The sequence below is a fragment of the Coturnix japonica genome, chromosome 1 (genome assembly GCF_001577835.2).
Source record: "Coturnix japonica isolate 7356 chromosome 1, Coturnix japonica 2.1, whole genome shotgun sequence".
Lineage (NCBI taxonomy): Eukaryota > Metazoa > Chordata > Aves > Galliformes > Phasianidae > Coturnix > Coturnix japonica.
Genome location: NC_029516.1, coordinates 52,564,945 through 52,591,603, shown reverse-complemented (window position 1 = coordinate 52,591,603; position 26,659 = coordinate 52,564,945). Strand labels below are relative to the sequence as shown.

The window sequence follows — 26,659 nt, the reverse complement described above, 5'->3', positions numbered from 1 at the left end:
GTCCAGAGAAGGGCAGTAAAGCTGTGAGGGGTATGGAGCACAGGGCTTTTGCGAAGTGACTGAGAGAGCTGGGGTTATTTAGCCTGAAGCAGTCTCAGGGGGGATGTTATCACTCTCTACAGGATGAGGTGCTGTTGGCCTCTTCTCCCATGTAACTAGCAGTAGGATGAGAGAGAATGGCTTCAAGTTGTGCCAGGGGAGATTCAGGTTGGATGTTAGGAAGTACTTCCAATACAAGAGTGGTCAGGTGCTGCAACAGGCTGCCCAGGGACATGGTGCAGTCCGTGGAGGTGTTCATGAAGTGTGTGGATGTTGTACCGAGGGACGTGGTTAGTGGAAAATACTGGTGATAGGAGGGTGGTTGGCCTGGATGATCTTGGAGGTATTCTGCAACTGTGGTGATCCTATGACTCTATGTATGAGGATGCAGCAGATGTTTCCAACATTTATCTCCCTAGGTTCAGCTTTGGCCCTGCCTTCTGCACGCTAACAAGATAAGCAAAAGAACACACGAGCGTTGGGCAGACAAAACCAACCCAAATCATTCTAGACACTTAAGCACGACGGGAAAAAAAAACAACAGCAAGCATCAAAGCAACATCTACAGATGCCGCTCGGGGGGGGCACAAGACGCTGCAACCAACCTGCGCACCTCACCGGGACCCCCACCTCCTATATCCCCCCGCCCCCCTGCGCTTGCGCGAAGGGGCGGGGCGGGGTCTTGGCGGCAGAGCCCTCCCCTTTCTTCCCTCTCTCCTTCCCCCGTTCTCGCCGTGCGTGGCGCGTGGGGGCCGGGGCAGGCGCGGAGCGAGCGGCCGCTGTGAGCGAGCGGCCGCTGGTCGCGCGTGCCCGTGCACTGGCCCCGTCTGTTAGACGGGCACGAGCGAGAGTGTGTGAGTGAGTGTGTGTGTGTGTGTGTGTGTGTGTGCGTGAGCGCGCGTGGGGCGGCCAGGCGCCTCCCCGCAACCCGCGCCGCTCTCGCCGGTGCGCCGGCAGCCGGGCAGAGGGGCCCGGTCCGGCAGCCGGGGCATGGAGAGCCTGCTGGAGAACCCGGTGCGCGCCGTGCTCTACCTGAAGGAGCTCACCGCCATCGTGCAGAACCAGCAGAGCCTCATCCACACCCAGCGGCAGCGCATCGACGAGCTGGAGAGGCGGCTGGACGAGCTGAGCACCGAGAACCGCAACCTCCGCGGGCAGCAGCAGCCGGCCACCGCCGAGTCCCCCGCCGCCCCCGCGCCGCCCCCGGGCCCTCCGGCCGAGCAGCCCCCGCCGCCGCCGCCGGGCCAGCCCGAGCCGCTCCAGCACCACCAACAGCTCCCGGCGCCGCTCCAGCACCACCAACAGCTCCCGGCGCCGCAACCCGCGGGCAAAGCGGCGAGCGCGGGGCCGAGCCGGGCCGCCGGGCACCAGCATCCCGCTGCGCAGCCCCACCAGCACCCCGCCGAGAAGGACGGCAGGGAGAAGAGCTGCTGCTCCGCTCTGCTCCAGCACAAGGCCCCCCAGGCCATCGGGAAAGGCATCCTGAGCCGGAGACCTGAGTGAGTGAGGAAGGGGAGAGGGGGCGGTGGGTGGGTGGGGGGGGAATCCCTCCGTGGGAGAGAGGGCAGAGAGCGGATCGGAGCCGGGCGCCGCTGCCGTGTGCGGTTGGGGGTGTCTGCGGGCCGCTCACCCGCGCTGCTCACACACAGCACCGTGCCCTCATTGACTGTCATAAATAAATCGGTCGCTGAGGAGGTGAGCACGGTGCAGCCCGGGCGGTGAGAAGCTTTGCTAAGGACAGCGGCTTCTGTTTGCCTTAAGTCACCGTTACCTGTCAAAAAGCCTTCATCCCGGGAAGGAAAATCCCCACTCCATCCCGAGAGCTGGGATTTCCTGCCCTCACTATGCAAGGGTCTCGGGTATGCATTATGCTGCACGTGATGTGTGTGGGTTCAGAGAGATACAGATGCTGTTGGTGTGTTTGACGTATACGATGCATCTCACACTTCTGTGTCTGTTGCCTTAATGTATATATTTTCGGTGAGCGGCACCTGATACTGATCCAGCTTCTCAAAAGGACAAAGTATTTTTGCTGGTCTTTCCAGTGAAGAAAGCTTCTACTAGAGCTGAATACTGATAATGGTCCCTGTGCATGCGTGTCTAGTAAACAAGGATGAGCATTCCTGCTGATAGCCGGTGGAAGAAGCTACTATGGGAGAGTCACATTTTCTTGGGTTACACATCCACTATGTGCCATCGGTTCACCAGCTGGTAATTACAGCTGTACTGGGCTACATCGAGGCACTTTCAAAGCAGGGGAATGTATTCTACTTGAATCCAGGGAGTGAAGTTAGGAATAGAAGGAGAGCAGTCTCTGATGTGGCTTCTTTTACATAAGAAAGAAGCTGAAGTAAGTATTAAAACTAGATTGATGTTTCTTTCCTAGAATAAGCCTTATTGCTTTGCTTGTAGACACATAAAAAACAAATAAGGTATGCAGCACTATGTATAGAGCAAAATGTTTCCTGTATCTCTTTTGACACTTTAAATGAAAGGCCCCCTTCTCTCTCATATTGGCTTTGAATGCAGAAGCGCAACTACGACATGGAGCTGGATTTTCAGCAGGTGCTGAGTGGAGTTAAAGCACTTCAAAAAAGCAGAGCCTCTCTCACATGATTCTGTGAAAATCATGGGAGAAATTACTATTGAGGAAATACTATTAAAGGATTATGTGCAGCGGAGGCACACTTGAATCCCAAAAGACAGATCCGTGCTCCTAAAATACTGCACTGTGATGAATCAATGTCGCAATCACTACATAAAGGGAATGTTCTGATTAATACAGAGAATGTTGAGATAGGTGCAAGTATTTGCATTTGCAGGATCTGGCCCTTATTTATTTAGCATGCAATGAATGAAGTTTTAAAAAGACACAGCATGGGGCCAGATCCAGAGCTCGTGCCAACTGCTGTAAATCCAGAATAGATTAGTTTAAGTCACTCAAGTCAACACTGTTAAGAAACCCGTGTAAAAATGCATTATCGACCTAATTGGTTCTTAAATAGTGAATCTCTGCAGTGAAAGCTCTGTTAGAAACATCATATCAACAACAGCTTTTGTTTCTTCTGAACAGAGTTTCTAACATACGTCATTAGGCAGATTGAAGAATCAATTTTTGTGCATGAGTCTAAATACCTCCTTATCTGAGATTTTTGTGGTGGGATTTGACTGAGGGAAGAATCACAGACCTTTCCTTCATATCCAGAGGCACAGAGATGTGCACTAAGAACACTGTTGATTGCTGATGTTTCATACCGTAATCTGTATGATAGATAGATAGACAGATAGATAGATAGATAGATAGATAGATAGATAGATAGATAGATGGAGTGATAGGTAGATAAATAGATAGACAGGTAGATATGTAGATAGGTAGGTAGGTAGATAGAAAGGTAGAAAGATGGATAGATAGATAGATAGATAGATAGATAGATAGATAGATAGGTAGAAAGACAAATAGATGGATAGATAGATAGATAGATAGATAGATAGATAGATAGATAGATAGATAGATAGATAGATGTATCCTTTTTGTGCTGGGGATAACAGAGCAATCCCTGCAGCACTCTTCACTCAGGAAGATTAAAATAGACTGCTTCTGTTTCCTTCTATAGCTTAGGCATACCAAAATCTTTGTGTAGAAAAGCAAATCTGAGAGGTGCAGAGCAGTCCACATTTCTCACTCCTGCATGTTTCTTTCTTTTCCCCATTGACTGTGTTTACTGAGTTTCATCCTCTCTCATCTCAGACTGTTAGAAGGAAATCAAAGAGACCACAAAATCTAACTTAACCGCAACTTAGAGGTGGAGGATCTTTCACCGCCTATTTGAAAGCATGCCCAGTGTCCCTTGTGATCCAGCTGGCCAACCTGAGAGTTGTATTTCGGATTCTGTGTGACAGCAGGGGACACATATGTTGATGCTTACACAGATTAGGTATCTGCGCTCCCTTCCTTCTTCCCTAAAATATGAACATGTTTTTTTTTACCCTGTATGATTTTTTTTCCCCTGAAATTCAATGTGCTCTATTTTTTCACCTTAGCCTAGAGCACAGGAACTGCCTGTTTGCTACAGAAAATGGCCACTCTAAACAGAAATTATATTTTAACCTGATGAGATGCAGCGGCTGAAATTAGTGGCAAAAGCAGCACCCAGGCAGTGCCAGTCTGTAATGGAATTTCCTCTGCATCACAAAACAGAGGTGTCTGGTCAGCGTGTTTGAATGTCCTAGTGATGCCCCTTCTCACTTCAGACACAGCCCAGGGATTTTGCTCATTTTGAGCTAAGACTGAGCTATTTATGCAGCCCAGCTCACCTTAAGCTTTGGATGGAAGTGAAGAGCTGAGCTTTTGGGCACGCGTGACAATTCATGTCAAGTAGGGCAGTCTTCTGTAAGGTGCTCACAAGAAAAAGCCACGACAGAGGTTTCTCTTCTTTTAAGGAAAAGTTGAGTCTTATTTTCATGATTAGATTTCTTCAATAAGTGGTTGCTGTTTAAACGCATTTTTAAAGAGGAAAAAACATAAATCATCCTCCATAAGAGAAGAATTCCTCAGTTTTGCAGAGGCTCACTAATTGTTGCTGCATATTGCGTGCGAGCGGCGGCACGGAGCTTACCTATGAAAGGAGAGACAAGCGGAAAGGTTTTGCAGAGATCCTCAGCAAGAATTAGGCTGATTATTATTCCACGGCATCTGTCTCTTTCTACCTTAGGAATCTATTGCATAAGCACCTCACAGCTTTAAAAACAAAAAAATAAGGTCATTCGTCATGGAATGTTTTGCTTCAGAAATACAGGTTGCCAAATTTACATAGCTTAGATCACTCTTACTAGGCAGCCTCTTGTCTTAAGGGACCATCCCGAAGTATCGTCAAATGTGAGTATAAATGTTCCTTCCTGTCTTTATCAGGAAACTGCCTTCCTTTCCAATCCTCATTGCCAGTCACCGAGTATCAGAGAAGTGCCACAGGCCTGAATTTAGCACACTGACTCTAAATGGCCCGAATCCTGCAGTCTTTTTTGTCAGTGAAACTCTCTCCATAGGAACTCTGCCTATGGAAGCACTTTGGATTTTAAGCCTGTGCATTATCTGCAAAACTCACTTTGATTAATTCAATTACAATTATAGCCAGTATTCCATTATAGTTTTTTCCACTGAAGGGCGCAGATGCAATTTATGAGCATTCTGCATAGCATTGCAGGTCTTCTCTCAACTATGTCACCAATGCTGAAAACAAGGTGTAGAAAGAGTACAACATAAAGAAGCTAAATACTTCCTTTAAACTATTAGTCTGTGTTTGCTCTATAAGATCATCTCCTCATGCAAAACAAACTCTCAAAACTCTTAGAGGAATATTTCTACAGTGTTTCCCAGAGGTCTTACAGCTCGTATGCATTTGCATTAGGTTGAAACCCGTTCTATTTCATTTTGTGTTGGGATAGGATAGTATTGTTTATCTCAGTAGAGAGACACATTTTAGAAAACAATGTTAGGCTCACTTAGTTTGTTTTGTGGTCTGAGGCTGTTTGCTATATTTTTGTTTAATTTCAAAAGCTCAATTATGTAACTTTAAACTGAAGATGTTGCATATTCAGAGGTGCTGCTTTCCATAATTTTTTCCTTTTAACTATGCATTAATGTTCTATTCTATGGATTATCTCCAGGGTAAAGGCATTAGACAAAATCCCACTGATTTCAATGGATACTAACAATAACTGTAAATATTATGGCTTACTATTAACATATTTTGCTATATTTGCGCATTGCACCAGGAAAAACAAAAGAAGATAAAAAGAAAAAAAAAGAAAAGAAAAGAAGGAAAGGACAGAGGAACTCTGAATTGTGTCCATACCCCCAGATACCCATTCCCTTCACTCTGGGTGATTTGCTCATTGCTTTCATTCTTTATACTCGTATTTCCCCCAGCCTATTTCAGAGTTCAGTTCCCCTGAGGTTTCACACAGCAGAAATAGTTCCATTGGTGCTGCTCTGGGTTCTGCAGATCTGTATGAGCGATGCACAGTTTCCGCCATCAAAAGTTTTTTGGAGTACGTTGCTGGAAGCTGTTTTCAAATGACAGAGGTTTACATTGGCGTAGCTACAAATGCGCTAAAGCCCTGCTTAGATGAGGCTGAAATAAAGATCACAACAAGAGGAAAAAAAGAAAGTTGATTCTGTGAATGTGAATGTGTCCCATTTTAGGATGCATTTGTATTGGTTCCATTCACATGGTAATCAGACAAAGACTTTCTTTATGGTTTGAACACACCTGTGTCCAACTGTATTGTCCAACTTGGTGTCACTTCTGAGGCAGATCCAAGGTTAAGGCTTGTAGACGGACTTCAGGAGCAACAGACTCACATGGCAACACTGTTAGCCGCCAGAAGAACTCTTGCATGACTGTTTGGGAATTTTATGAAAGGGAACATACCCCAAATGAATAGGTTTTAAAAATGCCCTTGAGAATTCCTGACAGGGACTCAGTGCCAGGTGACTGTTAGGTGGGTTGTTCCATACTGTGTAGCACATACAGAGTGGAAGAACACCCATTCTCAGACTGCAATGAGCGACCGATGCTTCCATGTCCTTCACAAAACGACGTGCACATAGGAATACACAGTTTGGGCATTGTACATAGTTCATGCATACAGCAAGTGACTATTTATGTGAGGCATAGTACACATCCCCACCTATTTCATACGTGAAATTATATGCACTTTTACTCAGAGTAAGCTGCGGTAATCTTGGGATGCCTTTCTAGTCCTCCGATGACACCAGAGCTGACCTTGTCACCCAGCACTTTGGGTTTTGTTTAGTTTTTGCTTTCTCTCTCATTCAAAATAACTGCTTACCTGATAAAGCAAAGTGTATTTAGGCATGCAAAGCACCTGTGGACAAAACGATGTGTTTAATTGTAGCGATTTCCCTATCTTGACCTTCTAGATTTTATTTGTCCTGCCCTGAGATAAAAGTGGAAACTGTAAAGAAGAGTTTTTAAATAAAGTCTTTTAAAAGAGTTAATCTTTCTGTACCTAGGGTTTATACACCCTCTGCTTTTGCTGTTATTTTCCCGTTAATTGTTTTGTTGCTTCCCCACACTGCCCCTTCTATTTCTCAGCAATGTTTTCTTTCTTTCTCTCTCTCTTCCCCCCCCCCCCCTTCATTCTCTGGAGTGAAACCTTTTGTTATTTCTCCCTTTGAAAAACATTATAGATAGCCAGAAATATTCCTCTGCGAAACAGATGGAAAATATTTCACTTGCCACAACTTACCTATAGCCTCTGATCATTACTTGGGCTGTGTTCCATAGAACCATGTAAGGGCACATGAGCAAATGAGAAAAGAGTCATTTGTGGAGACAGAGCCTGAAATGGGACTTTTTTTCCCCTTTCTTTTTCATGCAATTTTTAGAAATTATATGTAATTTTTTCTCCCAGAGAAGGGTATCCTGAAACAAACTAGTAATATTCTTGTATTCATCTATACTGCAGATTGTAATTTCATTTAGTTAAGCTCTAGGTAAGAAAATGAGAGTGTTTTCTATTGGATTTGTTCTGCTCAATGGCTCTGTTTAAGAGGCAGAAAGATCTCTTGGTGAGAGCAGTCTTAAAATCAAAGTTCAATTCCTCCTAATATATTTTTAACAGACTTCTGATGCTGGACTGTCCCTTTCATCTCTGTATATTTTAAGATCTGTAGCATAGCAGCTGGGGATATATTGTTACAGATAGCAGTGGGCAGACAGGTCCGGAGCAGTCCTTTTTATACATTTCAGCATAGGAGGAAGCATAAATCTCCCACTGCTGTTTGAATGTGTACCGCAAGGCAATACGTATATTTGCACGTATGAGATGGAATGCATTTGCATGAGCGTTTGTCTAACGTTTCTAAGAGCAAAGTTGAAGCAGCACCCAGCTTCTGTGCTTTTTACATATAGAAAGGCAAATTGTCAGCTGGAGGAAATCAGTGTATCTTTGCTGACGTCAGTACAGCCATGGGAATTTACATCACCTGAGGATCTGTACCAGATTTTGTGTATCTGTCCTCACACACAAATACACATGCCTCCGCTAGTGTAAATGAGTGTTGACAATAGCAATAGCGACTCATCGCAGAGATGGCGTTGAACAATGAGAAAGCCATAAAGCAACATTCTGATTCTCCATGTAATAGGTTTACAATGTCTTCTCACGGTATTTTAATTTAAGGTCAGAGCTTTGGTACTACAGGATTATAAAGATATATTTGTTCTATTTTATAATGTGTTGTTGTTGTTTCCCTGTACTCTATTTTGTGCATGAACCCACAGTCTGCTTCTTATTCAGGTATTATTTTTATTGCCTTTGCTAAGATTGTGTTCATTGATCGGCTGTTATTTTCATGTACTCTGAAGTTACAACTTTCTGACAGGGATAGGACGGGATCAATATTTTCCGTGATTAGTCACATCTGAGCAGGGATGTTTTGGGGAGATGGAGCTGCTTCTGAAAGAAGAAAAAATGACAAAGCTTGTCCTTTCTGCCCTCTTTTAGGTGAGGACCGGGGGGTCGGTGAGCTGCAGAGCTAATGAAGCTTGGCTTGCAAAAGTCCTGTGTCATGGTGATGTTTTCCAGTGCTTGACAAGATGTGAGGTCTGATCTAAGTTTCTCCTGGTGCTGAGGCTTTTGTAACATCTGTCTCCAACATTGACACTTCTATGTAATGAGTTCAGTTCACTCTGAATCCTTTTCCACAATGAAAACTACAAAGTTCTCTTCCTTCCACCCCATCTGAGATCACTGTTATTCACTCAAACCTGGCTTAGTTACAAAGTAGGAACTAATGCACACACACACATACACACAGAAAGTTAAAGGTACATACCTTGAAAGGAAAAATAAAATATATGGTCCCAGAAAACATATTTTGCTGTGGAATCCAGGCAGTAAAACCCCAGCCCAGATAATTGTTTTGAAATTAGCTTACAACTATTTCAAAGTGGCCAGACAGCCCACTCCAAACTTGTGACCCTTTTACAGAGCTAGTGTTTTGTGTATGCCTTTTGAAAGTCTTGGAATATTAAAGTTACAAAGAATTGGGAAATTACTGTAGGAATCCAATGGGCATCTAGGTGGAGATCTACCATTGCCAAATGGAGATTTGCAAATGAAGCTGGTGGATCATTTTAATCCACCTGCCAATATTTACATGGATGTAAGCTGCTTTTGAGACAGTTGCTACCAAATAGTTTGATTTATGTTTGCTGAAACACACTAAAGCATCTACATCTTTCTCAAGTCTAGTACAAAACTGACACTTAGAATATTATGAATCTTAAGGAGTCTTGGGGATTTCTTCAGGCTTTCTATACTTGGATGTTTCTTCTTCAAATTCTGAACTTTCTATTAACATTCAGGACCTCACTGTCAATCTGTTTGTCTCTGTCATGTAGATTTCCAGGCAGTTCTCCAAAGTGATTCACACTATTCTGGTCCAGTGAGAGAGTTGTTCTGACAGTACCTCCTTCAGCCTCAGCATTCTGTATCTTCTTGCTGCTGAGCATGCATGAACACTACCTCTGTGGCCCTGAGGTCCTTAGTGGACTTCATACGTGGTGGCATTTTCCAAAAGACCTCTCCAGATTTATGGAGATTATGACCTCTCCTCCTACTTCAGTTATGGAACCAAGCTCGGGCCTGTCCTTCCTTGGTTTTAGCCCCCCAAAGGGAAATACTGTTTTTGTCTCTCTGGGGCTGTTCCAAGAAAAGTTTCATCTTTACAGTCATTCCAGCATTCTCACAAAGTCCTTCTCCTTTGTTTGCTGGCTTTTAATTTGCAAGTCCATTCCCAGTAGGACACCAGTGAATTGCCTGTGTCTTCCTAGGTACTCATATGACCCCCTTCACCACAGTAATGGAGTATCTGGATTTGTGCTCAGGGCTTGTACTCATACCCACATACACTGGATTACTAAACTTCATCTGAACTTGCAAGGTGTCTGAGGAATCTCTGTTTCCTGGTCATTCCTTGGTTCTCATGCCAAAGACCTCTCTTCAAGCAGTTTTCTTGTATAATGTCTTATGCCAGTAAATCTATATCCAGTCAGACTCCTAAGATAGGTAGACTGAATAGCTCTGATCAGTAATTCGTGCTGTTTTGTAGTCCAGGTAAGACTAAGAGCCAGATTCTATTATCACTTAAATGAAAGTGGCTGAACTCACTTAACTATGTAGCTTCAAACTTGATGAGATGAGAAAGAACACTTGTACATATCATTGGATATTATGGTTCTTCTTGAACTGCCTCATGTCCTATTACTGGGGCTAGTCAGTCTGAATTAGCTATTAGTCTATCAGATTCTGTACATACTTGCTGTATCAATCATTTGGGATGGCACAGCCAATGGCTGTAATGTTTCCCCCAAGAATTCATTACTCATTTGGGAAAATACTGATCTCCATGTTCACTGCAGCAACATCCACTGCTGGTCCCTTGTTCCTGCTAAGAAAGGATTGAGTTTATCAAGCTGAATACATAAACATTTGACTTCAGTAGACATGCTCTGTCTGTAACTACTGTACCACCTCTGTCACCTCTTTTAGCATGGCTTTTATACAGCCAAGAGGACAGGGAATACCAGAGTGTGTGTTTGATGGATAAAAAGCATTGGCCATAAATAAATAAATAATTCTCAAGATATTTAAAGATATTTATCCTCCCAAATGTGAAAGAAAGTATCTACTTATTTTTTTTAAGAGAAGAATCAGACTCTGTTTTCTTTCAGCAAGTTATTTTAGAAATCAGTAGAAGAGGAAAAACTAATGACAAGGGAAGAGAAGAGGAATAGAGGAGTCTACACTGCATCTCTACACTGCTATGGGCAACCCTCAGGCTGGTTTTAGGTCCATATTAGCCTGATCTTCAAATCCCAAGCCTGAAAACATGTCTGAAGCGTTGCCTCAGGACCATGGATGCCTGCATCTACATAATCTACAACTCCTTGCAGTAGTTGTAGAGTAAGATATAACACTCTTCTGGGTTCTGCAGGGGTTGTCTGTGCAGGGAGATATAAACCAGCAGAAGAGAGGGCAGCAGCGTGGCAGAGTTAGAAGGGCAAGGAGAAAGGACCCACTAGAAACTAGAATGTAGGAGCACCAGAAGCTCCAGAAACCTTATCGTGAGGAGGCCGTCAAGTTTTCAAATGCCTGGTTCATTTATGTATGACTGTAATGATACTTTAATGTTGGTAGGGGGAGAGAAGGAATGACAGGGGTTTCTGTTCTGTTTTCATGAGGCTTCCTATTCAGGAGAAATTAATAATAAACAACACATACTGAACATTACACTTAACAGATACTAACTGGTTGAAGGCAACTTCCCAGTCTGTGACTCCTGTGCTCTAGGAAGGAACACGCTACTGTAAGCCCAGAGTGTGTGTGACTAGTTCTCACACTGTGGGATGTGAGCACCTGCTTTTCAGGGCAATGTTGGGGACCTTACCCACCCCTGTCCCTTCACAGGCTGTGCACACAAACAATAAAGGGTATTATTCCTGTTCACATGCCAATGGAAATCTGTCATCATTTTCCTCTCACGATTTTGTCTAATTGACACCTGGGCACATTCTTAATTGTTTTCCCCTTGTGAAGTTATTTTCTCTTTTCTGACATTTGTTTGGGATGCTAGGAAATCCTCACTGGACAGTTCACATCCCAGTACCTCAAGCACAAATGACAACATGACTTACAATACAGTAAGGAATCAGAGCCATTCTGCTGCAGGCTTCATTGCAAACTGCAATGGCCAACTCTCATATCTTATACCAGAAACAGCTGCATTTCAGAGATGAGCACATATACACACATATACAGATTTTATATAGTGCTTTGGGAAGTAATGTACTTGTTTGAAAGTGGGATACTGTCAGTGTATTTTCTTACCAATTTCTAAAATGGCAGCAAGTAGCAACTATGTAAGCTTCTCTTCTAGCACATTGCTCACTGTGACAAGATCTTGCTGCAAGATGAATGATAGAAAGACCATGCAAGAATAAGTAATAATAATACCACTAACTCTTCTGCATTACTCTTTTATCAGTAGACCCTTTACTGCTTACAGAGTCAGTTCTTTTTACAGAAGAGGATGAAAAGATGGAAAATGTTTTGCTTGAGTTCACATGGCTATCCAAAGCTGAGAGTAAAGCCTGTGTCTCAGGGCACTGATCTGTCAAGTAAGCTGTAGTGCTTTGGAAGAAGGAGACAAACAGGACAAGAAGTGTTAAATGTTATGAGGTCACTTCTATGGCATAAATAACATTGCCCTAAATACTGAAATCTGATTCATTCTCTGGACAGCTTGATATCAGGAAGAGTTTTGCCCAGATAACAGTCTTGAGCTTGGCCAAAAATCCTTAACAGCCACTCATGATTGGTGTCAGATATAGACATTAGAAACAGTGAGCAGTGGGAGCTGGAGATAAAGTTGAATCTTGAATATAAGGAACTAAGACACATGGTTTCAAGTTGGCAGGGCTGTGAATACGCATTGTGTGTAAATCCAGCAGTGTTTACATAGGTATCTAGTTGAGCAAGAAAGTGTGTCTGATTGAAAAGGTTGCCTAAGTTGCTGGAGCATATCTCGTTTCTTGCAGCAATCAATCATTACAGGTTACCAGGAATAGGGTGGGGTAACAAAAGTAGGTAAGCTAAGAGTCCATGGTCTCTGTAGTTTCAGTCTGGTTGATGTGTGACAGCTCCGGAAGCATGTGGAAGACACCCCAATCATTCCTCTCATGGGAGCTAAAAGAAAAGCCTCCCACAGTCATGCAGACAGTCTCAAAGTCTTGTTACGTTGTATCTCCTTGGATGAGGCAAGAAGAATCTATGTGGCTTAATGGATTCTGGGCTGAGATTCTTATCTCCACTAATAAGGAGAGTATTTGCCTTCTCCAATCCATCAAGTATGGTGCTTGATGGTAACAGTATTCCATTAGCTCAGTTTGATTATCTCTTCCTGTCTCTTTGGGCAGGATCTTGTCTTACAAGAGATGATGAGAGAGAACTGGAACAAGGGCAGGAATGCCTTCAGGATGTGAATGTGCATTGAATTTTTCTGGAATTCCTTTCTCTGAATAGCAAGGAGCTATTTATGTTGGTTACTTTTTCCTCTCAGCATGCACTGGAAGAATATACTGATTTCCTCAATTTGAAAGGACTCTGTACCACATAGAATCAGGACCTCAATCTCCTTTCTTTATCTTCCATCTCTATTTGTTTGGTTTTGTTTTTCCAATATATCATTACTCCATTTATTAACATTATGCACAAAATTCAGGACCTGTGTGGCTCCTGATAGCAACAGAAGCATTTGCAAAGATGCTGGCAGGAATGAAATTGGCCCCCAGGAAGAGAGTTGGGGCCCCTTCTCCCAACTTCACTGGCTCCTTCCAGGCAGCACCTCCTGTTCATTCCGACTTACTCAGCCCACATCTTTCTCCTGACAGTTACATCTTATTTTTCCTCCTCATGCCTTCATTTTGCAGCTCTCATGCAAGAGGCCAGTAATATAGACGGCAGTTGCATTGTGATGATGGCATAAGGATACAACACTGCCAGGAGCAAGGCTGTGATGAAGACTTCTGTGACTGGATTCCAGGATAGCAGCTGGTGGGAGAATGGGCATCATTTCATGCCTGCAGGTACTGAACAGCTAATCAGTAGAGTGAAGTGGCATGTAACTAATACACCTTAATTCACAAGGCAATACATCTTCCTTCTACATCTTCCTCTAGATATACATCTCTGTGCAGAGAGGCGAAGTCTGAAGGAATGAGAAGTGTGAAAGTATTTCAACATATATATTCACTCATGACTAGCTGGGTAGTAATCCAAGTGAGATGTGCTTTGTTTCACATACAGCCAGTTTTTACATCTGGAGACTTAGATGGATTTCAGGAACCCACTGGATTAACAAAATCAGTGGTAAGGAAGGACTGAAAGAAAGATTTTCTCAGTCACTTTTTAATAAGAACTTACATTTGACTGTTTTGTTTAGTGTTGTGGTCGTGACTGCAGGAAAAAAAAAATAGCTCTTTTGGCTTGAGTTTTGTGCTTCAAAGAGTGAGTGACCACATTTTGAACCTGTACTGAGAATGCTCCAGAGACAGCTTCAGAAGAAGCTCTGTGTAATCAGAAAGGAATTCGTGCTAAAAGAAGGAAAGAACTGAATGGAGATTTCTAAGCAAGAGGTAGCTGAGCTTCAGAAACTTCTGACTGCTTTAAAAGAACAGGTGGGCTCAGGAGGCAAACAAAATGCTGTCTTTTCTGATATCAAATGAAACAAAGAGCCATAGTTGCATATCAGAGAACTGATACTATGAAAAGCAAACGTGGCCTATTTTAAAATGATCTGTCAGACCACGGGCCATGGAGCTAAAGGATGCCACTGTTTCTGAGCAGTATGCAGTCTGGCTGGTGCTGTGAGATCCTCAGCAGTCACAGCTTTGTTTCATCACAAACATTAAGATGTATTTATTGATGCTAACTCTATAGCAGGGGATGCTCTTATTTAAACTGAAATAGTACACTTTGTCTATTACTACTACCAGCCTCTGCTAAGCCAGAAAAGTAGAGAGACAGTGCAGGTCAAGAACTTCATTTGCAAAGTAAAGTTTACGATATGAGGAGGAAACAGAATTGGAGGAAGTGATACTACAGGACTCAAGTGAAGACAGTATGCTGTGCAAAGGGCTGGTAGGTGCTTTATGATGAGCACTACTGGTGAGACATTGCTTGAAGGAGCAAGACTTGAACAGCATGGGGCAGAGCTGTGTGGATGGATAGGTGTGTGCTAGTAGAGTTTGGTTGTACTGGCAGTTGCACAGGTGCTCAGGAGTAGGCTGGTATAGGCTCCAAGTAAGGAGAGGCTGCAGAGCTGCACAAGGGAAGCCTTGCCTGCACTCAGCTTGGCACCAAGCATTGCTATTAATCTTTCACTTCCCTAAGCACTGATATTCATCTAAATTATGAAAAAGGGTTTCTCAAATACAGCAGGAAAGGTTCTTCAGCTTCATATTTATGAACTTAGATAAAAGAGAACTTGATATGAATCTAGAAAAGTGACATCTCAATTTCATCATGCCCATCATGATGATGAGTACAAGTGTGGGTTGATTACTTGCTCCTGACCCTTCTCGATCCCTCTTGCTTTCTAAGGTTCTGCTTCTCAGGGAACTTCTTTTCTCTGAACAGTTCAAGCTGTTCTTTGTCTTTTCATCCTTTTGGCTTCCACTGGCACCAGGCGAGAAATTGCCTCATTTGCTAATAGATATTCTAGTTAATAATAGCAAATCCATCCACTGAGAATATTTCTTGCCTGATTTGCAAGATGGGAATGCTGTTTTAATGGTACAGTGCTGGCACACAAGTGGGAATGCTTGCACCCATTTATGTAACTGCATGTTGACACACAGTCTATTCACCTGAGACTTTCTGATGCCCCCTGTTGATCACCAAATCATAACTGTGACGGTGGAGAAAGCGCAGCAATTCCATTGTCAACTGAAAATCTCCTGGGTCTAAAGGCTTGCTGAATTTCTCTCGTGCAGAGTTTCTGGGTATGCCTTCATTTCCTGTTTGGGGATTTGACTGTGGAGAATCTGAACCAATTATCTCAATAAGGCTTTTGATGCTTTTAGTTATTAATTTCATAATAACAGGTTTTCAAGAAAAAGATAGATCGAGCCATCTCCCAAACAGTATTCGAAACAGATTTTCTACAGAGTAACTATAGATTCAAAGAACAAAATTATTCATATTCTTTCTTTTAGATGTCTCCTAGACACTTTGTACATAATTTCTCTTTGATTTATTTTGGCACGAATGGAGAATAACCATTGGAGACAAGAAAAACAACTCAATGGAAGCCCATAGCCATGAACAAATACAAGTGAGGGGAGAGTAGAGGTCCTTGAAGTTCTGCTGGGCTCACAGAAAACAGATGCAGATATAATTAAACTCTAAGTAGGTGGATTGAAGACTTAAGAGGAAAGACTATTTCAGATATAGTAGAAATAGAGGCTGCATTGCTAACTAAGAATTATCTTGAGTAAGCAAACAAGAAGAAGGGTAGCACTGTAGTCAGTGGTGCCTGTTTGTAAGAGAACAATTGGCTGTAGTAATAGACGTGGCGTGGGTCCCAATGGCATAGCATCTGTTCTGTGCACTGCTGCATATCTCAAAGTTCATGCCCATTCTGCTTGTATCACAAGCAGGCAAAGATGCATAGAAAAACATTTTTTTGTTTTTAAATTATTACTTGCCTTTTTTAGGCCCAACAGACTTTTATTTTTCAAACACTCAAAACATGAATTCTTTCTTCTCCTTTTAACTCCTTATTTTAAAGTTTATTGGAAAAAAACAGTATATATATATATACAACAGTATGTTGTATATAACATTCCACTATTTAATTTTTCTTTAATACATTAAAAAAAAAAATCTCAAAGGAAATTATCATTGCCAAAACACTTCCTAACTTTACCCTACTTTCATCCCCCATCACTAACTTCTTCCCCAACACACGGTGTCAAGACTAAAAACCCTAGCAGGTTCCTTTCTGTAAAGATCTGACACAGAAGGAGAAGGTAGTAATGCTGAATAAAAACTGTGAGATGAAAGAAGGTATGAATTAGAAACCCGGTGTCGTATGAAGACAGCCTTTATAAATGCTAGAGGAGCAAAACTCCAAATATGTTATTTTGCCTTGCATTTCACTAGATGGCATTTACAGTTGATGTCTAGTTATGTCCCGTTTTTAGTATAGTTACTCACTTGTCATCATTGTCTTCTTTTTTAACAGATCAAGGGTCTTGAGACAAACTTGAAAGCCTTCCCAAAGAGAACTAATAAAGAGAGCATTGATACAAGAACTTGTTAAGACAAATGAGTTTCAAGACAGTGATCTATGCAGGTGAACTTATGTAAAAGATCTTGCAGTCACTCCAAACCCAACACTACCTGACAGCAGATGTTTTAGTGAAGGAAGTTAAAGAACAACATAGACCTCTCCTGCAGAAGGTTAGGTTTATTAAACAAAATAAAACAAAAAGACGTTGTACTACTAGTAGTAGTACTACTACCAACTGATCACTTACTACATTTCAGAGGTGCATGCCACCCGGGAGTCAACAAAACCTCAACATGTTCATCAGAATGGCATTTAGACTTCAAAAGTCGCTGCTTCTGGGCCAGATGGCCTTACTGCTGAAGCATGTGGAGCTTAGATTCCAGCATTATTGTTTCATGGAAAGCTAAGGGTGATGTAGAATGTTTTCCATTCTCAAATGTACTAGTATTGCTTGATCCTGGAGGCTCATAATTACCACATAGCCTATTGTATTTCATATGGAGCCCATCAGTGGAGAAGTCTGTAGTTTCACCTATGAAGAATAGCCTCCAGATGTGTCTGAATTTCAACTCTATAAGGCTGTACAATTCTTTTAGTTTCTCCCTGATTGTAAGTTCTACCTCTTTTTATAATTAACAATTCCTCATCCTTCATTGGAGCATTTCCTTGATTGATTTAAAAGACATAACTTAATCAACTAGCAAGGCAGAATTGGGATGCCCAAAACCTATAATACCACTCCCCATGCATCTCTTGTACTTTTGTTTCTCTCTGTTCATTTTCTTCTCCAGTCATTCTCCTTGGAGGTTTTTCTTCTTATGAGTCTTCCATTGGCCATAAGATCTCGCAGCCAGAAAGACAGAGAATTTTTATATTGTTTGAGGTCAAACAATAAATGTAAGTGCCATCCTCTTGACCTTTGTGAGATGCTGAGGCTGCCACGGTCTTTCTGAGCCTTTATAAGCAATAGAAAGGCTAAGGAAAGGGAATTAAGTGCAGACTAATTTAATCCTGATTCTTGGAGGTCTCAGTATCAGCATTTACAAAGTCACAGATTTTTGTTCCTTGTAGACAGGAACAGCCATGCAGTAGATGTCTAGCAACAAAAAGTCACAGAACTTTGCTCTATTTGTACTGCAGGCAACAAAACACTTTCTGACAGACTTGCAGCTTCTAGCAAAAGAGCAAAAGCCTTAACCTGGAAACAATGCTGAAAGAAATTGAGAATATTACATACACTTTAATTATTACAGAATTAAGATGTTGTAAGTAAAAGCTGATTACCCTAGAAAGTAAGCCATGGTGTCCATTGGAAGAAGGAATGTTGGAAAGTATCAGAATCATAGAATGGCCTGGGTTGAAAAGGACCATAACGATCATCCAGTTTCAACCCCCTGCTATGTGCAGGGTCACCAGCCACCAGACCAGGCTGCCCAGAGCCACATCCAGCCTGGCCTTGAATGCCTCCAGGGATGGGGCATCCACAACCCCCTTGGGAAACCTGTTCCAGTGCATCACCACCCTCTGTGTGAAAAACTACCTCTTAATATCTAACCTAAACCTCCTCTGTCTCAGTTTAAAGTAACGAGACTGAGGAATTGCATTAAATAACATAACAAATGCTTTGGGTTTAAAGTCTCCCCTTCCCCCCCCCCCCCCCCCCCCCAAAAAAAAAAGGCAGAACAGTGACAGACACAATCAAACTCCACCTCCCCATCCTGATTATCTCAGGGGACCATGATTAAGGAACCTAAGGTTTTCTTCTAAACATTCATATGATTTTGTTCAGAGCACTTGGCACATGAAAAGGCCAAAGATGGCCTGCTGTTATGGCCCGCTGCAGGAACTCCACACAGAAGCAATCCAAAAAGAGATGCTGCCTTAGTGGTGGTCAGCCCTTAAATGGGATCTAGTAGAGGTGGAGCTTTGGTGTGCTCCTCACAAGTGCTCTTACACTGCAGTGCAATTCAATTTACATTCATTTGTGGTAGTTGCATACAGTGAATTTTATCAGAGAGGTCCTTGGCATTCATACCCTGCACTGAAGTGCTAGCTTAAGCAGCTAAAAAAACTTGTCAATCCATACACAGCCTTGATGAGGATTTTCAGGTGTGTTCCCCCACTTAGAAAAAAGGAGTCTGAATTAAAGAGTTCAGAGGATTTGTAATTGGAATCAGTTCCATCAAATAATGCTGTAGACTGGAACTCCCTTCTTGCCCTGAGGGGCACTGTACTTTGTTTCCAAGCTAGATTAATATTAATTTCCATTTACAGAACCTTTCTACATTCTAAGTACTCTGACTGATCATTACCTGCCACTGAGACACAGCTGGCTCAGGGACAGAGGGCAGCCCTCCTCTGTGATCAGAGTTACTGTTTCTTCCACAAAAACTGTTGTTAGGTGTTAGGCTAACCAAGTGAGACCAGGCCATTATACAGTGCATATGGGCGTAGCCCCAGTGATTTCCATTAACCAAATGAAATTTGACAGAAGACTCCAGGTTCAGACACGCTAGCATGAAACTAAAGAAGTATCCATTTAGTCTTACCAGAAGTTCAAGTGATTTTGGCATTACATCTTGCTGGGCGTGCTGGATCTTACAGCCTTGCGCCATGGCATTGATTCAGTGAAGACTCAGCTAGAAGAGTAGCACCTGCTGCAGCACACCCTTCCATTTTTCTTGGAAGTCTTCAGTCCAACTGTATGCCTAGACTGAATCACTTAGCTTATAACAGTTGACATGAGTGCAGCCTGAAGAAGCATAGCTGTAGGCCATTGAGCATTGCTAAACTGACTCCTTTTGAACTCCATGAAGGAAGTCTAGAAACTGCAGTGGAAACTTGTCACAGTCTGTTTGCTTTGGAGTCACCCTGACTCTGATTTTGCTATGAATTTCATTGTTCTAAATACAAAGATCTCGCTTCAGTTATTTTTAAAGGAGAGAAACATACTCTTGCAGGTGGCAAGAATACAATGGGTGCAATGCCTGGTTTTGCTCCTAAAGCATTTCCATATGTTAGTCTTGAACTAGATGAGCCTCAGTGTGCACTTATTCTCAGTAATTTCACATTTTTTCCTCTATAAAGACTCCTTATGCTGTAGTTTGTACTGGTGAAAGGAAACTAAATTGTCAAACACATATGAAGGGATAACTTTATATTATCATATTTGGTCACAAATGCAGAAAACAGTGGAAAATAATTATCACATAGAAAGTTGTAGAAGGGCTAAAGCAATACAATTGTTCTTACATACTCATATAATCCATCCCATACTATTGGTCTCAGATGGTAGGATAAGCATAAGGACACCAGCCATCTTTAAAGGACGACTGGTTTTTGAACATATGCTTCAGTCATCTGTGGTTACCTGCAATCTATCATCATCCTTAGTTTACCTGCAGTCTATATATAGTCGAGCAGGACAGGTCTTCAGTTCCTACCCAAAAAGGCTTAGTCACATGAGCACTTAGTTTCAAAGAGAATTCAGTTCCAAGGCAAAGAAAGTCATTTCTCAGGAGTTCACTAGGTAGCAATAAATATCTAGTTTGAAATCTGAAGAACAGCATTCCCATCCGCTATGAAGGGATAAAAAGGTTGAGTCTTCCAAAGTATCATGGAAAAGGAGTATTTAGATCCTCCTGGGCATACTTGAAACCCTAAATCACGGGCATCCAACCATTTGGCTTGCCTGGGTTGCTCCAAAAGTAATGCTTCCTAATTATTTCCATGGAAACTACAACAGCACAATAATACTGTTTAATAGAGCAAATTCTTAGCTACAAAACACTCTTTTTCAACACAGTCACCATCATGAGCTATGCATTTTCATCAGCAACGAACAAGAGCCCGCATGCTGCACTCATAACGATCTGCACCAGCTAAAGTGACCCACTGTCACTGCCACCACTGCTGAAATGCAGCACCCGCTGCTTCACTGTGCTCACAGCCACTGCTTGGTCTGCATAAACATTCAGACAGCAATGATGAATGTCAGTGGATGCCATTTTTTTTCTGCATGGAGGAACACAATGTTCTGCCAAAAGTGAGCATGACATGAACAAGGAAGGATTGTGAAGGAAGGGATCTCTCTGTGGTAAGATGGGGCTTCTTACAAAGGTCTGGTAAAGAGATGGGATCAAATTTTTGATTGCAACTCAATACATTCAATTTGAAAATTCACAACTAATAACAAAAAAGATATTTTTTTAGCGCTCTTGAAACCTATTCTCAAGTTCCTGTAGCAAAATGGAAAGCATGGCTGCATGTCAATCAGTGTTCATAGAACTCTGTTTAACAATTCCATGAGGATGGAATTATGCTTGGCACTATCAGAAGAATGGCACCTCCAAGAGGATAGCATCTCCACTGTAGGAAGTAGCACAGCTTAGAATTCAGAAGCCCTTTCCACTGAGCAGAAACATAAGGATTTGTTATACTCTCTCTCTGGCACCATTTAAGAATATTTATGAACACTAAAACTGGCTAAGAAACCACCTACATGTTTTCAATGTATGATAAGGTCTCATGAGAACCTGTCTTACAATAAAATGCGACACACAAGAATGAGCAAACTGGGTTGTTACTAGATTTTCCATTTCACTTGGAAGGCCTTTAAAAAAAAAGTAGACCAACACGGAAAATATATAAGTGTTTCTTCTGTGCCAAAAAAGCACTTATTTTCAGGAGGAAGTTTGGACTCGAGCAATTTCTGACCAGTTGTCATTTGATGTACTGTCATTCAGACCAAAACCTGACTGCTTTTTCTTGTTTTGGCTTTGAGTGGAAGCGACGTTGGTCATGGCATCTTTGGAGTTAGCTGTCAGAAAAAGGCACAGTTTTGCCTTTAATTGTACCCATTAACAAAGCAAGAAAACTTCCTACTCGTGATTCCAGGAATAGCAACAAAGCCTTTTGAGAGGGGATTAGCTGAAATTTCAAGTGTGCCAATACTCCTCAGCTTGGAAAGCACTCCCAAGCAGCAAGATTAGTCTGCAGAAGGAAGCCTGCACAACAGTGATGTGAATTTGGTGTTCAGGATTGGTGACAATGTGTTGAAAACTCCTATCTATTGCATATGAATAAGCACAGTGATAGCAAGTAGGCCTTCCTACTGGCACACTCCAGAAGAATTCATACCCGTGGGAATCTGCAAAGGTTAAAAACCTTCTATAACCTAAATGCTAGATCAACATGGAAGAAGGAAAAAGACTTCTTCCCAGTCTGCATGCATCATATAGATATTTGCTCTCATGTTTTTCCCTCATATGGGAAATTCAACATACAAGAGGAATGTGTGTTAGGATTGATCCCAGGAGGGGATAAATCTTGTTACGTGAGGCTTGCATTTTATTTGCTTATGTTTGATAAAGAGACAATTTCTCAAATGTTTGTATGAAAGTTGGCTGGCAATTATTCCTGTTGACTGGTTGAGGCTTCCCTTTTTGCTGGCTCTCCATTTTGCTTTTTGATTTGCATGCAGTGCCTATTAGTGACAACCAGTTAGCAAGAGAGAGATATTGTTGCTTGCTAGGGCATACTGTATCTTTTTGGTCTGGTTATTTTACTAAATCAACCCAAATTAAGTAACTTACTTGTGCTGCACTTCCCACCTTCTGATTAACCTTCCATCTGAATGGAGACAGACAAGCTACATAAAATCCTGTAGACTGTTAATGTGCGTCTTGAGGAAAGTTACCACTTTTAATGACCCCATGAAATACATGTAAGTTCTAGATATATCCTTTATCTCTAGTTTCCTTGTGCATATGCACCATCTGCTTTTTGCTGTCTAGTAGGAGAGATGAAGACTGTTTTGATTAAATAGTCCTAGAAACTGGAGGAAGTAATTCCAGTGACACCTCTCAGATATCCTCTTTTGTCAAAAGAGGGTTCTTTCTCCATAGGAAGACATAAAAGTGCTCAATTTCTTTACTCTTAACATACAGACTGATGTTTTGCCAGCTGCTGTGAGTTTTTTATGAGCTTTAGTGGTGCGGCTTTTTTGTTGTGCTGATAAATATCTAGATGTTCTGGCTGTGTTAGTGGGGCTGTATGTTCTCTTTCAGAGAGAAGGCTGGTTAGAATACATTTAAAACTGGCCTATTAATATCAACCAATCAATACAGGCCAGGTTTATTCCTATTCCTTTGGTTTATTAGAGTTTATGAGACCATTACAGCCCATTTCCTGTTGCCTTCCCTAGTTACAATGAATGGTTTGACCTGCTCAGAAGAACCAGATTTACACTCTTCAGGTTGAGTTTCCCTTTTTGGTGCTGCGAGCTCTTTCAATATTCCATTGACAGGTTATGTACCATCTACAGCTGTGCTGTGCTGGAGAGGATGATACTTAGTTCAAACAGACACACTGATTCTGAGATAGTCTCTTGGGACCACAGTTTAGTCTATGTAGAAGAGCACCAGGGTTCACATGCCATTCTTTTCAGGGAAAAATGCTCAGCTCTGTTCTTTGGGGCTGCTGTACAGTAAAGGAACTTAACAATTACCCTTAAGGGGAGCATCTGGCCAAGTGGGCTATTGACAGAATTGACTTGTCTCTGCTCACTAGAAAGTTTCCTGTTCATTTTAAAGGCTTTTTCTTTGCAAACTGTTACAAAACAGTGCAAGGGAAAGCAGTATGGGAGGGTTATATTTGACAGCTGCAAGCTTTAGCAGTTCAGCATAGGTTGTTTCTCTCTTATCAGTACATGTTTCCCTCCACTCCCCACCCTATAACCGGTTGTATTCTTTGCTTTCTTCCTCCTCTGAAATTAATTCTTCTGGTTCCTACTTAGTCTTTTGCAGCAATTTGAGCTGTTTAGTTGAGAGGAAGCCTTGACTATTGCTTAGAAACCAGGACTGACGCATTAGAAAGGTTGTATCTTCGTGCTACCGACAGACAGCAGGCAAATTGAATTGCCTCACTTTACCTCAGCTTCCCTGTGTATGACTAGAGGAGTGTTACTCATTTTCCTTGCAGGGGGTAGCACGAGGTGTCTGCCAGTGGTATTTATAAAGAGCTTTAAGTCTGCTGCCTTTGAAAGATGAACAGTTTTGCTGCAGTTAGTGCTCGACAACTGGACACGTTTGACAGCACTTTGCACAGCAGAGAAATGAGTGGGCCTGTGCATTGTTGTCACAAAGGGGAGATGGTTCCTGAGACAGCTTTTGAAGTTGAATTCTATATATCATTTTAATGCAAGAGTATATTGTAATTTAGACAGATATAAGGCATGACAACATCAGAAATTAAAGTAGAGGCTGAATCAGGCAGCCATGCCGAAATACTTCAGGGCAACAGGCAATGCCTCAGGGCCAGCACTTTGCTTTGGTTTCCTACCCCAATAAGCGTCCTCCTGTAGGTTAAACAAAGAAAGACCCTGAGAAGAGTCAGGAATTGCTCAAAGAACACAAAAGCAGAGAGACAGTTCTGCTTGTCTCCTGCAGAAACTAATAATTTGTTTTCTATTTAAATATGCTCTGATGATTAAATCTGTAGATGGGTGTGACATTCCAAATGCAACAGTACAATTCACCAGTGAAAAGAATAAGGAAAAAATAGAGGCTGAAGTTGACATCAAGTTCAGCATTTTGCAGGTAAGTTTTTTTTTATTCAAAGCTCATTTGAGAATGGAAAGAGACATCGGTTCAAGTCCCTGCAGATTCAGAGCAAAGGTTTTCCTCTCCAGTCACTCTGAATTAGGCAGCACAGGAATGCAGCTTACTGTCTCCCACACGTAGTATCAACAACTAAAAAACCCATTATGCTGGTCCTACAAGACAATCGGAGCTCTCCTTTTGGCCTTCTGGCACACTCATGAGAGGATGATGTAAGACAAGAGATGAGATAACTAAACACAGAGATCATTCCTGCTGCTCTTTTCCTTTCAGACAGAATTTAGCCCCAGTGAGAAGTTCAGAATTGACGTTACTGAGGTCTGAGGTTTCCTGTTTACCTCAGAAAACAAGTTATAGCACAGGCTGTGGCAGCGCAGGCTTCCATAGAATGCCTCAACAAATCATCTTCATCCATTACCCAAAGGGACGTGCCTCAGGAGCGCAGGGATGATCTCTGCAGCATACCACCACTGCTCTTTGAAAGCACCTTCAGCTCAAGGATCTTAAAGGGCTTTCCAGGTATTCCTAAATGTTGTGCCCAGCACATGCAAGAGATTCACTGATCTCAGGAGATAAGGCAGCCAAGTTGTTTTTTTTCCTGAAAGTAAAGCACACACCTCCTTCTACTGCAGGCTATGTCTGCTCTCAGCATCAGCTTCAGAGAGCACAGTAAGTCAAGCAGAACTTCATAATGCTGGCACACATAGTCTACATGGCTAAGTGGGACAGTTCACACTTCTCTTGCTGTTGCTTCAGTCTTTTTGTGGCTTCTGGATTGTGTGCTGCAGATGATTTATGAGGAACAGATTTCCCATAACTGCATTCTTATATACATAAGTTCCCACTAAGCACAAGTTTGAGAATCATTCTGCATAGAATCATTTGGAACTCTTAAAATCAGGCTGTGGATTTTGCTACCCATAGAAGGGTATTCCAATTTGAAGGCGTTTAAGATAAAAATGTAATGAGATAGAAAGACAGAGAGGACGTCATCTGTGGATATTGCTGCATGAGAAGCCATATTGTTTACTGATTATCCTGCTTGAAATGGCAGGAAGTGGCATTTACCATGCAACAGGCACAAGAATAAGTTCTGTTCATAATTAGAAAGAAAAATGAAGAACTTTCATTTGAATACAGGTATTATTTTAGTTAGGGCAACTCTTAAGAGCTGAATAGGCTAGGATTCACTGCATGAGACTTGGAATCAGATCATCTACAAACTCAGTGGAAACATGGTTTTAGCAGGAGTTGGAGGAGATCCCAGATGAACAACGTTCAGATTCCATTTCAACCTTTACTCTTGGCCATCTACTTCTTTTGTATGTGCTGCAAAAGATTGAAAAGTCTGGGAACAGTATCTACAAAGCACCTTATCCCAGTTCTGGGGCATTCTCTGGCTCTCTCACTGTATCAGAAATATTAACAATGTAATAGGAGTGAATAATTTAAGATGCTGACAAACTGCGTATAGCCAGAGTGCAGCCTATTTCAGTCAAATGCATTCTTCCTTGAGAAAATGTTAGGGACAAAGAATGATTAGATGGAGAACCGATTTCCACTTAAGTGAGTAAGTGACCAAAGATATAAGCTTTGTTTACACTTTTGTGGCTAGCACACTGATAACAGTTATGATGTTTCCCCTTTAAAGAACAAAAACTGCACAGAGATCTCCAGGCTCCTTATTATGTTCTATACCATACAGATCTCCCTCTGTGTCATTCAACACATATTGCTTTATTTCTTTTTAATGAGGACTTTCCTAATATAACCCTTTGCTACAGTCTCCATTCCTGTCTCAGAACTGTTGGTAAGTTGACTGCTTAGAAACAATCCCACAGGACCACCTATGAGGTTCTCTAATTACTAGAGTCGGACAAACCTATTCTAAAATGAAGAATATCACAAAGTTCATTGATTTTTACTTTTTATTCACTCCATAGCTGAGCAAATAAACCAGTTTATAAAATGACTCAATTACTGTCATCTGCTTAATTACTGCATAAGAACACAATTCTGCTTCTCCTGGTATCAAGAGCTGACTTTCTCATTGACCTTGTTGATCAGATAGGAGTTACAAGTCTCTGAACCAGATATAACCATGCATAGTCTGTAT

General features: G+C 42.0%; 1 protein-coding gene across 5 annotated transcripts in view; it reads left to right on the top strand.

Moving 5' to 3' along the window:
* The first annotated feature begins 756 nt into the window (after positions 1-756).
* The window catches only part of IQSEC3 (IQ motif and Sec7 domain ArfGEF 3), a 100,657-nt gene continuing 74,754 nt past the window's right edge, over positions 757-26,659 (top strand). For 3 of the 5 annotated variants that reach the window (XM_015865782.2, XM_015865773.2, XM_015865766.2), the window contains exon 1: positions 767-1,538. In XM_015865782.2, the coding sequence (XP_015721268.1) occupies positions 1,030-1,538 (509 nt within the window). In that variant the 5' untranslated portion in view covers positions 767-1,029. Of the gene's footprint in view, positions 1,539-26,659 lie in introns of all 5 variants that reach the window. The other 2 variants (XM_015865756.2, XM_032445420.1) reach the window with 2 other exon arrangements.